The sequence below is a fragment of the Falco peregrinus genome, chromosome 3 (assembly GCF_023634155.1).
Source record: "Falco peregrinus isolate bFalPer1 chromosome 3, bFalPer1.pri, whole genome shotgun sequence".
Taxonomy (NCBI): Eukaryota; Metazoa; Chordata; class Aves; order Falconiformes; family Falconidae; genus Falco; species Falco peregrinus.
The window spans coordinates 43,424,250-43,439,697 of record NC_073723.1 but is presented as its reverse complement, the minus strand read 5'-3'; the positions used below and the strand labels follow the sequence as shown (position 1 = coordinate 43,439,697).

The following is a 15,448-nucleotide window of genomic DNA, read 5'->3' as shown; positions in this document are numbered from 1 at the left end:
TGCCTTCACATACACTAGCCTCACATCCTCATTTCCCAAGTCTGATCTGCCTTAGTGTGCTCTGCATTTCTAGACAGATGGGAGCTGTGTCCTGCTGAGCTGAACAACTCCAGATGCTCTGTAGAAAGCGGGGTGTCACTGCCCACACCTTGACAAACCACACTAGCAGCCAGATGCTCAGTGGCACCTCCACCCTACGGGAGATGGTGTCTCCCATTGCTTGCAGCAAATTCACTGGCACGCAGAAGCTGATGCTTCCAGAGGTGCAAGCAAGGTGCTGAGAGCTCCCAAGCTGGATGGGAATTATCTGGTCAAGTTTGCAGCACCCAGTCTTGAGCTTGAACAGTAAGTGACATTCATACACTGAGGTTGTTTTCTAAGCTAAATCACTTGAAAAGCCTAGTTGTACACAGGAGTATGGCTACTTCAATAAAACAAGTGACACAGACCACAGGATGAAGTGGAAGCTCAGTAAAGTATTTCAGGCTGCCTGCCCAGTAAAGGGATGCACGTATGCTGTTGCTGCTAGAAAAGAAGCTAACATCACATAAATCCAACATTTCCTTTTGCTTGCCTTAAATCAATGGGCTTGTGGTGCTATTTCTTAGAGACAACAAACATGCCAGGAAAAATCTGTTTCCAAGCTGACTGTCCTTTTTCAGAACTGCCCATAAACACCAGGGAGGATGGAAAGTGGGCTGCTGGGCTGCAGAGGTGCTTAAGGGAGAATTTTACCAGCAAAAGAGAATTGCAGAGTTTGAAGCACAGAGAGAGAGTTTTCCCAGAGTTCTTACTAAAAATGTCTAATTAATTTAATGCAAAAGGCAATATCCTAAACCAAACAATCTAATCATCTTGTCTCTCTTCCTCTCCCAGTCATTCTTAATGTAATGACGGAAACTGTGAGCATAATGTGTTCTTATCCTGATGATTTTTGCTTTAATGCTGGATTGAAATATTGCTCTAAGGAAAGAGGAAAATATATGTAATTTGTGAACAAAGGCAGTGCAGAACTGAGATGGGCACACAAAGGTGGTACATTCCTGTAGTCTCCAGGAAATCTGCAGAAACTTTCTTTAATCTAGGAAAATGCTTTAACATAGCACCACAGTCTTACTAGCAAGCTGCTCTCTGAGGACCTCAAATAACAACCAGAAGGGTTTTATATACACATACACAGCCTGTATTCTGCTGTAAACTCTACAGAGAAACCTTGTGATTTTTACCTTGCTGCCTCATTGTAGTGCTTTATGGGGAAAACCTTGGTAAGGAAGATGTACTTGAGCAATACGCTTTCCCACCACTGCCCATCTGTCTCAAGCATCTTCCTGCAGCCTGTTCTCCTGGGTAGGAAACCTGCTCAGAAATAGCTGCAAAGTCTTTTTTTTACACTGACACAAGTCCTAATAAGAGGACACACCATCATTGCGCACTGAAATTTGGAGATTGGTTCTTGGGTCTGGTTTAGCCTATGCAAGCATTAGCAGCCATGCTGACAGGCTCACCCAAACTGTAGCGGCCTCATTATTTCTGTACTTGCCCTATATGCTGCTGTGACTTGCGAGGGAAGGCCATACATGGTTACATGATCATCTAAGCTAATGCATTATGGTGGTGATGCAGAAGTTTACTCTCATGAAGTGACTTACAGGGCCAGGATCTTTCTTCTGAGTGGAGAGATCCCAGAAAATCAAAGGCAGATCTTTTAAATCAGAGGAGGTACTAATACATTGTAGAATTCTACAGTGATGGGGTGGAAGAAAAATGAGAAAATTGTGTTTACAGGAAGAACCTTGCAAAAAAAATAATTGTATCCCTTATTTCGTACAAAAAATGGTATGCAAAATACCCAAAGCACACTGTTGCATTTTTTGAAGCCTTCTTTGACTTCCGTAAATTGCATTGCAAGTTAGTCTCCACTGTGGAGCTAATATCCCATCTTGAACAAAAGTTTGTTGGCTATGGGGAAATGTCAAAATCCTGCAAACATATCGTGCACCTGAAATGAATCCCAAATTAGAAGAAATTAAGTGCTGATATTAAAAAATAATAATGTCATGGACAAGTGGAAAGCAAAATTCCATTGCCATTTGATTTCACCGATCACTTGAAAAATGGCAAATGGATGGGTAAGAAGGCTAAACCTTGGACATCAAAGATAAAGTGAGCATAAATCCAGTAAGTTAGGATCAAAGAAGCATTGAAGGAACCACTAGATATTTGGAGAATATGAAACCCATCATTTTGGGTGAAATCTGTCTATGAAGAAGATGAGCCAGCAGATCAATACCTGGCTCCAAACCTCATGTCACCAGCAGAATTTTGGGGTTTTTGATCATGGGTCAGTTTATACGACAGTAAGCCTGCTGGTGACAGACGGGGTACACCTGTCTTAAAGGGGGGAAAGGGTCTTTGCACGGGATTCAGCAGGGCTTACTGAAAGCTTTAAACTAGGTTTGAAGGGGGAAAGAGATAAACCCAGGCTCACTAGAGGTAAGCCCCAGGTGCAGCACACCAATGTTTGAGGGACAGTGTGCTAGCTAGGTCCTTTGGTCTGTAGTCTCAGTGGAGGTAGGGGATGGAGATCCATGCACCAGCAAAGATGCAAGGGGTTACTTATGTGTTAGAAACCATGGAAGTGCCTGAGAATAGTCACGTAGGAATTAGGGTTTTACCCCTCAAAAAGGTGGCAGGATCAATAGCCCAGCTGAAGTGCATCTACACCAATGCACACAGCATGGGCAACAAACAGGAGGAGCTGGAAACCACTGTGCAGCAAGAAAACCATGACACAGTTGCCAGCATGGACCTTTTCCAACCTAAAGAATTCTATGATTTTAGCTTCCTGTTCCTATAGAATTACAGAAAAGATAAATGTCTTTCTTAATCTAAGTCCTTAAAGCAAAGATATTGCTGAACTGATCTGAAACAGTACACACTGGCAATGATTTACCTGGACCATTACCAGAATTACAGTCTTCACATTTTTAGGTCTTGGAATAAAATCCTGCTTCATATGTCTGCCAATATGTGCCTGGCATCTTTTTGTCCTGTGCCTAGCTGTGTCTGACTGTCACTATCAGCTTCGTTTGTCAAGCACTTAAGTGTTTTACAAATAATTTAAAAAAAGCAGTACAATAGCTAGTTGTTTTTCTTATTAGTAATAAGTTAGATTGGCTATAGCAAAATCACAATGTGTATTGAACTGAAGGAACTGCATGACTATTTCATTAAACACTTACTTCTTTCACGAACCACTGGCAAAAGGCAGGGCCAATCCATTCTCTTGCATGAATCCCACAGTCCATCCAGACAGCTTTCTTGTAGGGCCGTGATCTTTTACCTAACTTGAAGTGTGAATAGTCATAGAAATATCAATGGATCTCATGACAGTAGTGAAACACAATAATGAGAAAATAACAGAATATTAGAAACACTAAACTGTTTTGAATTTCCTTGTATAAAGGCACACAAATTTATTGTTTTCAAAGGTATGGCCAAGGTAAAGGTATGCAGGTATGCCAAGATAAAGAAGCTGATCTACAGAAAATCTCTCTTTTATGAAGAATGATATCCTCAAATATCACATACAGCAGGGTGAGGAAAAACAATGCTACAGGAATAGCCTGATGCAGAATCTAATTTTCTGAACTCTGCAACAGCAGAGTAAAGAAAGCACATTGAAAGCAACATTTCTTTTGTGTCTTGCTGACACCTTCTAACTTGTGGTCCTAATAATCTGAGTTGAGAACACACAGCCTTGAAATTTTACTCAGTAGCTGAGGAGGAAGAGTATCTGGCAGATGCTGAGAAGGGCTCCGGAGACCTCTAGGGTCCCTCTCCAGCATAACTGCTTTCCAAGTTGTCTATAAACACAAAACTTCCCAATTCCTTTAAATCCAAATCCTGCTAATTGAACTTGTCCTGTAATCTCCTTCCATGCATATCCAATACAAGTAAATAGGATTTGGGTTTTAGTTTTTCAGCTTTTGGGCTTTTTTTTTGTTTAATAAAGATAACATTCAGAGATACTTGTGTCTTAGCAACTCATCCTTAGGAAACACTGTTAACCTGCATCTCTAGCATACATGCTATAACATAAGCAACAAAGTCTGTCCCTGATTCCAGATTTTAGTCTTATTGACGACTACCTAATCTTTACCTTGAGAACCAACAGTGGTCTCCCTTCATAGGATTTTCCAAGAGAGAACATGTGAACAAGATCTGAATGAGTTTTATTCAGATGATACATCCAACCCTGGATCTGCAAATACAGAAATAAAATCCTTGCTTCAATCTTTGCATTTCATGGGAAGCAACCGTAACACATTTATTAATCTCAGCTCCCAGTCCTTTGTATATTTCCTGTAGTTTTTGTCTTTTTTTGTTGTTTTGTTTGTTTGTTTTTGTTTTCACACTTGAACTACCATTGGGACCTCATAACCCTATTTCCAGAGGCTGGATGCAGCCTTCAGTCACATGGGATTTTTTTCCCATTTTATTGTTGGATATTACCGGAATGCATTAGCTGTCCATTGAAAATCTGGGGATGGGGCTAATCTGCCATTCCCACTAAGTATTAATGGAATGAACAAAGAAGGTCGCTGAGTCTTCTAGGGGTCTTGAGTCACTGCCAGGTCACAGGATGGTGAACAGCTTGACATGCCCACAATATTTGTTTCACAGGCACCAGATCTCACTAAGGTGCCGCACTCTCCATGGTCAGCCTAGTGACTTTGTTCTGCTGCAGACTGAAACTGTGTATGTGAGCATACTGAAATCGGCAGAAATTATTTACCCGGATTTCATCCAGGATAGTATCCCTTGTATATGAATTTGTATCTAAGTGTTTTTAAATCTTTGGGCGTCTTGTGCAAATACTTAAGCATTTGCTCATATTGCTTACTTAAACGACTTGGTGAGACTAATCACTCATTGAATCTCTTATTCCACCAGAGTAGAAGACCTACGTCAAGAAGAAAACTCAGAAGCTGTCGAAGATAGTTACATGTAAAGACAAGCCTTAAATATAAATATTAAAATAATATGTGTTTTTAAGAATGTGAATATTTTTGAGAAAGAAACATTTATAACACTTCTGAAGATGAATAGCTAACCATAACTTGTAGTGAGAGTGAAATCTTAGCCTTATTAGAAACAACAGTGTGGTGGATATGAGGAACAATATGACTTTTCACATACTTCTTCCAGGGAGTGATACACTTCATAGTTATACTCAGAGAGGGACCTTCGATTCCTGTATGTCCTAGATCCAGTTTGGTTTTCTATTGCTTTCTGTAGGTCTGATATGAGAATCCTAGGCAAGAAAAGATAGTGGTATTACTGAAAAACTAGTAGAACACACAGGCTAAAGCAGAACAACCATAATTAGAAGAAATATAGCAGGAGTTAAACCATCCTGACATTACTTCACCTGTTATATTTTGACAATAGAGTGCTTCAGGCTTATTTGAATATATGCTGCTAAATAAATATTCCAGCTGCTTTGAAATGTATCAGTGCCTTCAAAAACCACAATGAGCTTCTTAAGTGAATAAAAGAGAATGATGTAAATAATGTAGCCAATGTGAAGAAACCACTGTAATTTGTTTATGGAGCAGCATTTGCTGCCTTCTTTTATAATTCAGTTATACTATGTGCTGATGGATCTTCAAAAATTGATTTCAAAACCATTCAAAAAATCTTTTTAGGCTTAGAAAAATATGCACATACTTTCTCTCGGGAGTTATTTTACTGACATGGAACATCACATATACCTACAAGTTGTAGAGGGAAAACAAAATACTGAAGAGCTTGGTGGCATTATCATTCTGTCTGAAACAGAATAAACAACAAAGAAAAAATCTTAAGTGTGGCTTATTGTTCACATTATCTACTCTGCAATAATTGTTTGTCAGTTATTTTAAAATAACCCAGGAAAAACATGAAACAATCCTAGTGAAAATTAAGTGAAATTAAGTGAAATTAAGTGAAAATTAAATAAATTAAATAAATTTGCATAAAAAGTGAGAGGTTTTTTGCATTAAGAGCAAAATGCAGAAACAGTGGTGTAAGCTGAAAACTTTCCTGTTCTATGGCAAAATGAAATAATGATACCAATATAAAAATATAATACAGAATATATTGAAATAGAATTATACTGGAGAAGTCGAAGCATTTATCCTTTCCATCACGCAGTGGCAGGAGCTGGGACTATTGTCACTGAGAACAATAACAGCATCACTGTAAAAGTGGTAGTTATCCTTCTTTATCACCTTCTCCCGAAGCATGGCAATGTGCAATCACCATACCACTAAATCATCATGCCTGTAAAACGATGGTCACATTCAACATTTTAAAGTTTTACAGGCATTAGCTGCGATGATTGAGAAAAATACAAAGAAACTGCATTCACTCTGACTGAACTGTGCAGCAGATATCTCAAAGATAACAGGTCTATCCACATATAATGTCCAAGTAAAGGTTATCCACATCTTCAAATGTATTAGTGAACTAATTGTATCATTAGGAATTACATTGTTCTACATCAGCAACTTTCATTAAGCAAACTAAGAGCTTATAGTCTTGACTTGCAAAGCGGTATACACTCTAAGACCAGCACTGTAACGCATTTAAGCCTGTAGTTAGATTAGCAGCGGTTTTATTCAAGCCATTAGGACATCTAGTATGTTAAAAAAATATGTGCCTGCTTTGCTGAACTCTTATTAGTGTAAGTACCTACCAGGATCAAGCTGTGTTTGTTCACACTGTTATAGTAACAGATTTAATTTCACAACTCCAGATTGTTTCTGTGTCTGTACTGCAAATGAGGTTTGATACTCTTTCTTTACTCTTAAACAACTGTGTACTATATGTGCTTGTAAAACAAAGGCAATCTTAAATCCCTCAGGTCTGAATGCAACCCAAGTGGCTTCATTGCCAGAGAACTTACAACTGAGGCAACTTGGCACAGTAAGAGTTTATCTGATGCCTGGCTTGTTTTCATGACCGTCTTCTTGTCATGGGACACTGGGACCATGAAGCCTGTCTTAAAGGCGAGGGCTGTTCACCTTGTTCATTATTAGGGCTGCTTAATGTTTCCTGCCCTTAGAAATTTGTCATAATTTAGGCAAGCGTCACTCCATTAAGCTGAAGTTTTACGTGGTGTTTGCCTCAGATTTTCCACTTCCAAAAGGGATGTGGCAATTTAAACTCCTTTGCAAATAGGGTGTCAAAAATAAAATAAAATAAAAAAATACTGGGAAAAACAGCCATGAGAAAAGGACCTGTATGAAATCTTGACTGGTGCCTCACCCCCTTGGCTGTGGAGCAGCACTTCAGCGCCGGGCTGCGGTCCCCACCCCAGCTGTGCTGTGGGCACGGCTCTGCCCCGCTGCCCTGGCAGCCCCGCTCCTGCCGCTCCCAGACTATAGCTATTGCTGCTCTCATGGCGAATCCTCCCAGCTTTTGCTGAGTTACAGATCTCGGGAGGCTTGTCAGGACAAGCACGTGCTTGTCTGAGGCTTTGCAGCGTTTTGCTTCTGATGGCTGGGATCCAGCGGACAAGGAGTCCAAAATGGGCAGCAGGGAGACGAAGATGGAGAGCAAAGAAACAGTCTGGAGCTGACAAAATGCTGTCTGGCTTCCTTCTAAGTACACACAACTTGTGTACCAAATGTCAGAGAGGAAATTTGCCCTGTGGAAGATCAATGTAATGTTGTCCTAGTATTTGTAGCACGTTGTTTCAGGTGAACTGCAGAGACCTTTCACTCTCGCAGTTCTCGCCCTTCCATACTCCACTCTGCAACCTAAGTAAAGTTCTTCAAGTAGAGGGAGTGTTTATAACACATATAAAATGGCCCTCTGTCATTTCATTACAGGTGATTACTGTGAGCAGGAACAGCAGCAGATTGAATGCAACTGCTGGGACACAGTAAGCAGGGGACATTTTTTGTATAAGCACAGGAAAACAATTACCGAAATCCCCATCTCATTTTTAAACACAAACAAAACTGAAGCATGAAAGTCACTCTGAACTTCAGCTATCAGGCCTGCATAATTAATTTCCTTATGTTTTTTCTGCATTTTTAGAACAACAAATTAGTAAAAGACTATTGTGATAATAAAAGTGCAATTTTGGTAAGAGTCCATATAATGTACAGCAAGAATTGTGCCATCCCCTTCTCATTAAGTATAAATAGCCTCATGTAAGGTTTTATTCAGCAAATGTTTGAGAATCTGAGTAACTCATCGGTTGATTATTCAGATGCTTAGGCATCTCACTGAAAAGGCTTTAATGACAAGATCGTAACGCTTGTCTAGTACATCATATTGATCATTATGAAATGGTAAGTATACTCCAAAACTGTCTTGAATGCTTTTAAGAAACACTATAAATGATATGTGATCCTTAGTATTTGTTCTTTATGACTTTTGTTGGGTCATGAGGAATGGAATGTTATAAAAGAGAACTAGTACATTCCTTTATAATTAATGAAGAAGGCTTGCCTCTGCATTTGCAGCACACTTGTAAACAAACCTTGCTCCTGTTAAATACAGAGAGAGCCAAAGCAGGCTGTAGAATTAGTAATTACCGTCCCTCTCTTAACAGATGTGATTTCATATACATTGAAAACACTTCAGCTTGACTCCAAAGGAGAACATTTAATTAAAACTGCCTGCCTGTGGGAGATTTTCTGTTCTCCCATTAAAATGGTTGTTTTCTTGGCAATGTCTACCTGTCTGCCAGTCTAATTGCTATGATGTGGAGTGTGTTTTCAAGCACACTTGGCGTGGCAGTCAGAAACCTGCCTTGGAGAACAGATCCCTGGAGCAAGGCACAGAAACCAAAGCACGGGCTTACGTGTATGCGATGTCTGCTTGCTGGAGGTAGGGCAACAGACTTCGGGATGTGTTCTGTGGTACTCGCACATCGGTGACTGTACCTTCAACGATGTGGAAGGGGCTGCTGGGCTGCCACAAGTCCACCTGTAGTGCAGGAACCAACCTGTAATTCATATGCATTCAGTGTAGGTGGGGAAATCCAGGAGATGGCATGCTTGAAGCTACGTAGGCAAACACTCTAGGAATGGTATAGACAATAAAACTGTATAGGCTGGTCCAGCTCAACATCTATGCTAATGTAACAGATTTTGAGGAATGACTGCATCCAGCTTACCCCAACTCTTTTGGGAGATTTGCCAATAGGAAGAGAGAACAGTCTCAGGAATATGCCTCCTCCAACAGCCTGAAACAAAAGCTATCTCCAACTTCATGAGCCTCCTCAGACTACTATACATTCCCTATGTATTAGCTCCTATGGAGACCATGAGTCTTTTCTATTTCACAAGGTATTTTCTCTGTTCACTGGGGCAGTAAAAGAAAAGAACACTGAAGAGAGGTAGAAAGTGTAGCATATACCAGTGTTATTTGCAAAGCGTACCCAAGTTTTACTCTTGATAATAAGCAGATCAAAGGTTAGTAACAGGTCACCACCACTATGAAGAAAGCTGTCATCTACCCAACAATTTTATATGAAATGTCAAAATAACAGGATGAAGATAATCAAATTATTACAACATTGTAAAAACTACAGCTACTACATGATATCACAGCTATTAATGTGCTATACCTAAGGCATACTTCTTGTCCATTTTTACTTTCTTTTGTTGCCACATCTGAAAAACACTTGGAAATTTTAATCCAGAACATGAATTTTCAAGACAGCATTAACGTTCGCAAACAGGGATTTGAAATTCAAGTGTTTCGCACCCTGTAGCAAAATGGTGGTGTACTGCTCAGCCGTACCAACAACAGACATAGTCTTCAACGCAGGTAAGAACAGTTCCTCCTCAGGCAGTGTGAGGACAGTGATTAGAACACAAGTTAACAAAACTCTTCCCAGAGCTGCTGCATAGTCACAAGAGACTATGGAAAGGAGTCTCAGCAACAACCTCTGTGTCAATGTGACAAATATCTATGTCAAGATCCACAGGCCTTAAAGACACGTAAGTTTGTCAGCTGAATACAAAAAGGGGAATTGATAGGGACTACCAAGTCCCCACATTTCTTAAAAGAGGATTTTAAAAGAATTAATACTTGATAAATATCTTTTGAATTTCATGCAATCAGCTGTGCTAGGCTGCATTGACAAAAGTCATGGATATAGCTCATGTGTGTCCCTTGCCTTACTTACTTTCCAGATTTCTAAGAAGTTTTTTATAACCTGTATTTTAAAAGCTCCTGACAACTTGTATGCCATACAATTATCTACTTGTATATATCTAATGTACATACCTAATCTGGAAATATCTAATGCATTTCACCTGGTGTTGTATGGAGTACAATCTTGCAATGGAGTTTAGTCCCCACCATTTCTCAAATGGGCCTGCGTAAGAATATTTTGATTACCAACAAGGCATCTGACACTGAACCTGATGCTACCTCTTCAAGCAGTAGTGACTTTAGTCCAATTAATCCAATTAAATGCCTGCTACTTTGGAAGGAGAAAAACCGAAACACAGGGGCAACCTCTTTTACTCCTGCCAAACCCACTCTTTGTTTCACACTGCCACAATATGGTCTATGGATCTGTGTGATAGTGGCGGGCGGGCACAGTGTTTTTTGAAGTCTAACACCAGGACTGGCAAAGTTTGTGAGCCCTGTGAAGCTGACAGCAACTATGACAGATGGTCAGTAGAAACTGAACTCCTGAATTAAATGGTGCTAAATGCTGCTTGTAAATTAGAATCCTCTCACACTGTGCTATCACCTTATGTTTGTTAGTTTATCTGTCTCTCATGTTTTGATTAATTATAGGCATCCAGTGAAATTCTCCCAAATTCAACATGGCTGATTTCACACATGGTTAATCAGAAATATGTATTTGACTTTTAACATTCATCCCTAAAAATACCACAGAGGGTAAATTTGTTGCTCTTGGAGTAAGACTGCATCCATCAGCTGCTTGAGCCACAAAAATAACAACAAATTGTTATACACAAGCTAAGAACAACTTCGTGAAGCAAGTGTCTCCTGGCCAGCTGCAGTATCTAAGCACACAAAAGTGAAAATACAAGTTACAAAAAAAACCCCAACCCAAACCATGATTCAGATGCACCTAAAACTCATCTTTGTTCTTCATAGTTACATAGGATTAATTTTAGCAAATTTGTCCATCATCACAGAGGGGATAACCCAACCAATATTCACACTATTGGTTACAACATCATGAAGCTTTCTGATTTTTGAGGTATTCAAATTGTCCCTCACATTACTGGCTGCAAGGGAATACCAAAAGCAGAAGCAATCTTAACTAATGAAATCAGCCGTATACTACACACTGCTATCCTCTTTTGGCAAAGATGCAGTATCTCACTCCTGGTATTGTCCTGGAAGTGACACAAAAAAATCCATTTTTAGAATGCAAATCACTCTTCAACTCAGTTCCCTATATGGGTAGTTTGGTTTCATCTGCGTCTCAATTCTCATCCTTTGCAACGTAAACAAAGCATGCGGTGCTCATCTGGGAGGTGTTACCTGCGCTGCCCAGAACACTGCTTCAGTTGCTTTGGTTTTGCTTTATAAAGCATGTAACAAAAAACACATTTGTCCAACAGGCATCTTATTTATATTGCAGCTTTCAGCTTGTCCTTGGCATGACATAGAGACAGTGCATGAAAACTGACAGATGATGGATTTCAGAGCAGGCATGTTTGGACCGAGCCAGTCCAACTATCCTTTACTCACCGTCAGCTTTAGGAGACTTCAACATTACAGCTCCCATCAATACTGAGGGCTCCACCGGAGTCATTACTCCTCCTCCTTCAGCCTCATTCCTCTGGCAAGCATGCCTTGGGATTTCCATGCTGGGCTCTGCCAGCTATTGAGTGGTAGTGCTATTTATTGTTCTCCTATTCTCTTTACTATCTGCAATGGGATATTGTTGTCTCCACACAGTACACATTAGCTATTACATAGTATGCACGGTGTACCAGTCAGTGCCAAAAGACATTTATTTGCCATGTGGGTGGTGGGATTTACTAGGTGGGGAGAAGATTCTCTAGCTACAAAATGAAGAGATGCAGAAATCCTACAGAACCCCCTGAACACACAGCCAAATATCTGAACCTCACAATTCACCTGGTATCTTGAGGCTAGAGGAGAAGAGATATGCTTTAGAGTATGTCTGCAAACTTAAAATAATATTCTCATCTCCTTTGCAGAACTGTCTCCTTTGCAGATCTTTTCCTATCTGTCAGGCAGCAGGTTGCCTTTAGAGGGTCTTGGGATGTTTTAAGCCTCTGGACAGTAAGAAGAGTCCAGGCAGGATTTTTCATTAGGCTCAGACTTGGGACCTAGAGATCAATTACTCAGCACTTGCTGCTGCACACAGGTGTGACTCGGGTACCTGTTCTCAGGGACAGCAGTGGATCTGCAGATGCTGAGTGAATGCTCTTTCCCAGAATCTCACTGGAGGCATGAGCATCCTGACTTGCTTTTTATGAGAAGAAATGGTATGTAAAAGTATACGGACAGCTCCCTTTCCCCAGATGATTTAAACACATTATTGCTTTATTTAATGAAGAAGGTATAAGAGATTATTATTATTCACCATGACTACATAGTAAATATTCTTTCTTAACTGCACATTCTTTTTTCAACCTCATTTGTCCCAAAAGTCCATGGAATTCAACTTGTGCTTAGGAAAGCCAACACTCTTTGGGTTTCCTTGTAGACAGTTTCTCTTGAAACCAAGGTGTTAAAGACAGGTCAAGAGTATAAATATATCAGCTTTTACCTGGGCACCTTCCAAGCTACAGCAACCCTGAACTCATTGGTCATGTCTCTAGCTTTTGGTCAATATGGTGAATGAAAAGTTAGCACAAGGCAAAGGGACAAATATTTTAAAAAGATTTTGGTGCTGAAATAAGAGAATTCAGAATTTCTTCCAAAATTAAAAATGATGCAAATCATTTTCAGAGAATACAAACATTTTGTTGGTATAATCCTATGTATCACATATGATGTACATAAAGCTCTGTTGCCCTGCCAAGACAGAAACCACAGCAGGGAGTTCTTTTCTTCACTAGTTCCAGGTTTTCCAGGTTTTCCTCCAGCTTGTTCTGTGCCTGTGGATTCGTAGCCCAAGAAAAAAGGAGTCTCTTCGCTTTTTCCCGGGAACACACTCATGGGTGCACAAATCCCACAATCCTTTTTTTCATTCAAATCACTGAAAGAAATCCTCAGCTTCTTTAGACCACAGGGCTTAGTCCAGTGCATACTTTGTAATTAAAGCCATTTTCTTGGGCAGTAGCCTCCAGTGGTTCCTCACTACCCTTTTGGAAACAGATGTTTTATTTCATCTTCCATTTAGCATGAAAGGAAGATGCTTAGCACTCTCATCAGGTCTGTGATCATATATCAATCAAATCAAATTCAATGACTGACGCTTGTCATTGAAAATAACTAGGACAAACCTGCCATAACATGTATTTATTATCTGGACAAAATTGTTTACATGATTTATCTGTGTGATACCCCAGGAAGACAGTAATTTTGTTATGCCTTATTACCTAGCAATTCCAGGTTTTATACTTACTGAGTTGTATACAGCAATACATATGCCAAAGTTGGCCTTGTCCTTAACATCATTATGAACAGATTTCTTTGAGAAATGCTGTCAACTGTAAAGTTCAGAATATGATTATTGTTATGATGCCATCAGTTGAAATGGCTTGGCATTTCTGAGCCTTTTGTAAAAGGGAATATGCGGTCAGTAATTCAAGCAGTGATGCTCTTTGCTAATGGGCTCTATCAGTGTGTCATTGAGTCTCTCAGGATGTATGGGTTTTCTGTTTGCATTCATATGCTCATGCATAGACACATAAACACCGTAAGCAGTCCTGCAACTCATTAGATCCATTTTCAGTTAGGAACTTGGTAGCAGAATGCAAGAGAATAGAAGAAGTAGAAACTGCTCTAGTCTCACTGATGTTGTCAGAGGTCTGACCGTTGGAGGCTTCATCACATAACACATGAGAAACATAGTCACATATATATATGTACAGAAACACCCCTTGCATACACATATATGATGTGCAACTGACTTTTAGGCTTCTGTTGGTACATCTGCAAAGAAAGAATGAAGAATGACTCCAGTTGACTCTGACACTGGTGGATAGTTGTAGCTGTGCTATAGTTCACCTGGAAAGAGTAGAACTGCTCCTCTCTAATGTCTTCACCCTTGCAAATATTTTCAGGATCAGGACTGATTTCATCTTCACTTGCTCCTGCCAATTAAGGAACTTAATTGACAGTCCTGACTGCAAATCTCCTTCAGCTGCCCTTTATGTGCAGCAAAATGGTCCAGTGGCAATTAAGTGTGGCATTACCTGTGCTTTCTAGGTCTTACAAGGTAGCCCTAGTTGCTGGTGCAAAGTAATTTAAGTTTCTGATTGAGCACACTAGACGTTTAATTGGCTCTAACTTTTCAGTATTTATTTGCTTTTCAGTGAGGCTGGTAAGAATAAATGTGCCAATAAATTGGGATTGTTCATGGGATTGCAGCAGCCATAACACTGGCAGGAACAGAATGCGAACAATGCACAGCTTGAAATTTTGAGTTTTGCAGATCTTTGTGGAACACTGTAATGGTCTTGCCACTCTACTTACACTGGTGTAATTTTACACAGGGCTCTATACACTGCAGAAAAGAACTCATAGGCTATTACTCAAGAGAGTCACTGAGGAAAAACTCATACACAATTATACGGTAATTGAATATCCATTCTTACAAGTACAGATGCCACTGGGCTACATACATTTGAAAGACATGAAACAGTCTTTAATAGGCTCATTAAAAAAATCCCAACCAAAACCCTATTTTGTTTCGTATTAAACTATTTATGGCTTGGTTCATTTTGTAGTTGTTGCTGCACTGCATAAGAAATGGAACAGTAAGCCCTGGGTCTGATCCTGCTCCCACTGGGGCTGTGTTGATGACTTTTGTTGAGCTCAGACTCAGACCTCCTCACTAGTAAAAGAGGAAGCAGATTCCTTCCATCTCAGAAGTCTAGCCTTTCTGCATCTTTTGAGGACACACTTACTACCTGGGCTCTCCTGTTCTGTCATGCATCTTCCTAGTAAAGTTTTCCTGGAATGGTATTTTCCTTCTGAGCCTGGCAAGCAGTTTACAGACATGTATTCTGATATATTGATGAACAATCTCTGTTGTCACCCAATGTTCCCTGCGTATCTGAAATATTCTATGCACATCTGACTGGAACTCTAACTCTGAATTAGAGTAAAATCTGGACTGATGACTAAAGCATCTGGCTATATAGATATATTTACTGTACGTGCAAAGTACAATGCACACAGCTCTGGCTAGTGAGCTAATTCTTTCCTTCTGCAAAGTAAGAACAGCTCCATTTGGGCTCACAGGCTT

General features: G+C 39.9%; 1 protein-coding gene across 1 annotated transcript in view; it reads right to left on the bottom strand.

Annotated features, from left to right (window-relative positions):
- CPA6 (carboxypeptidase A6) overlaps positions 1–15,448 on the bottom strand; it is an 85,440-nt gene that overhangs the window by 24,353 nt on the left and 45,639 nt on the right. Inside the window, exons 3-6 of the mRNA XM_055799365.1 lie at positions 8,864–8,988; positions 5,203–5,317; positions 4,163–4,264; positions 3,243–3,347 (exon numbers count right to left, since the gene is read on the bottom strand). Coding sequence (XP_055655340.1) covers positions 3,243–3,347; positions 4,163–4,264; positions 5,203–5,317; positions 8,864–8,988 — 447 coding nt within the window. The remainder of the gene's footprint in view (positions 1–3,242; positions 3,348–4,162; positions 4,265–5,202; positions 5,318–8,863; positions 8,989–15,448) is intronic.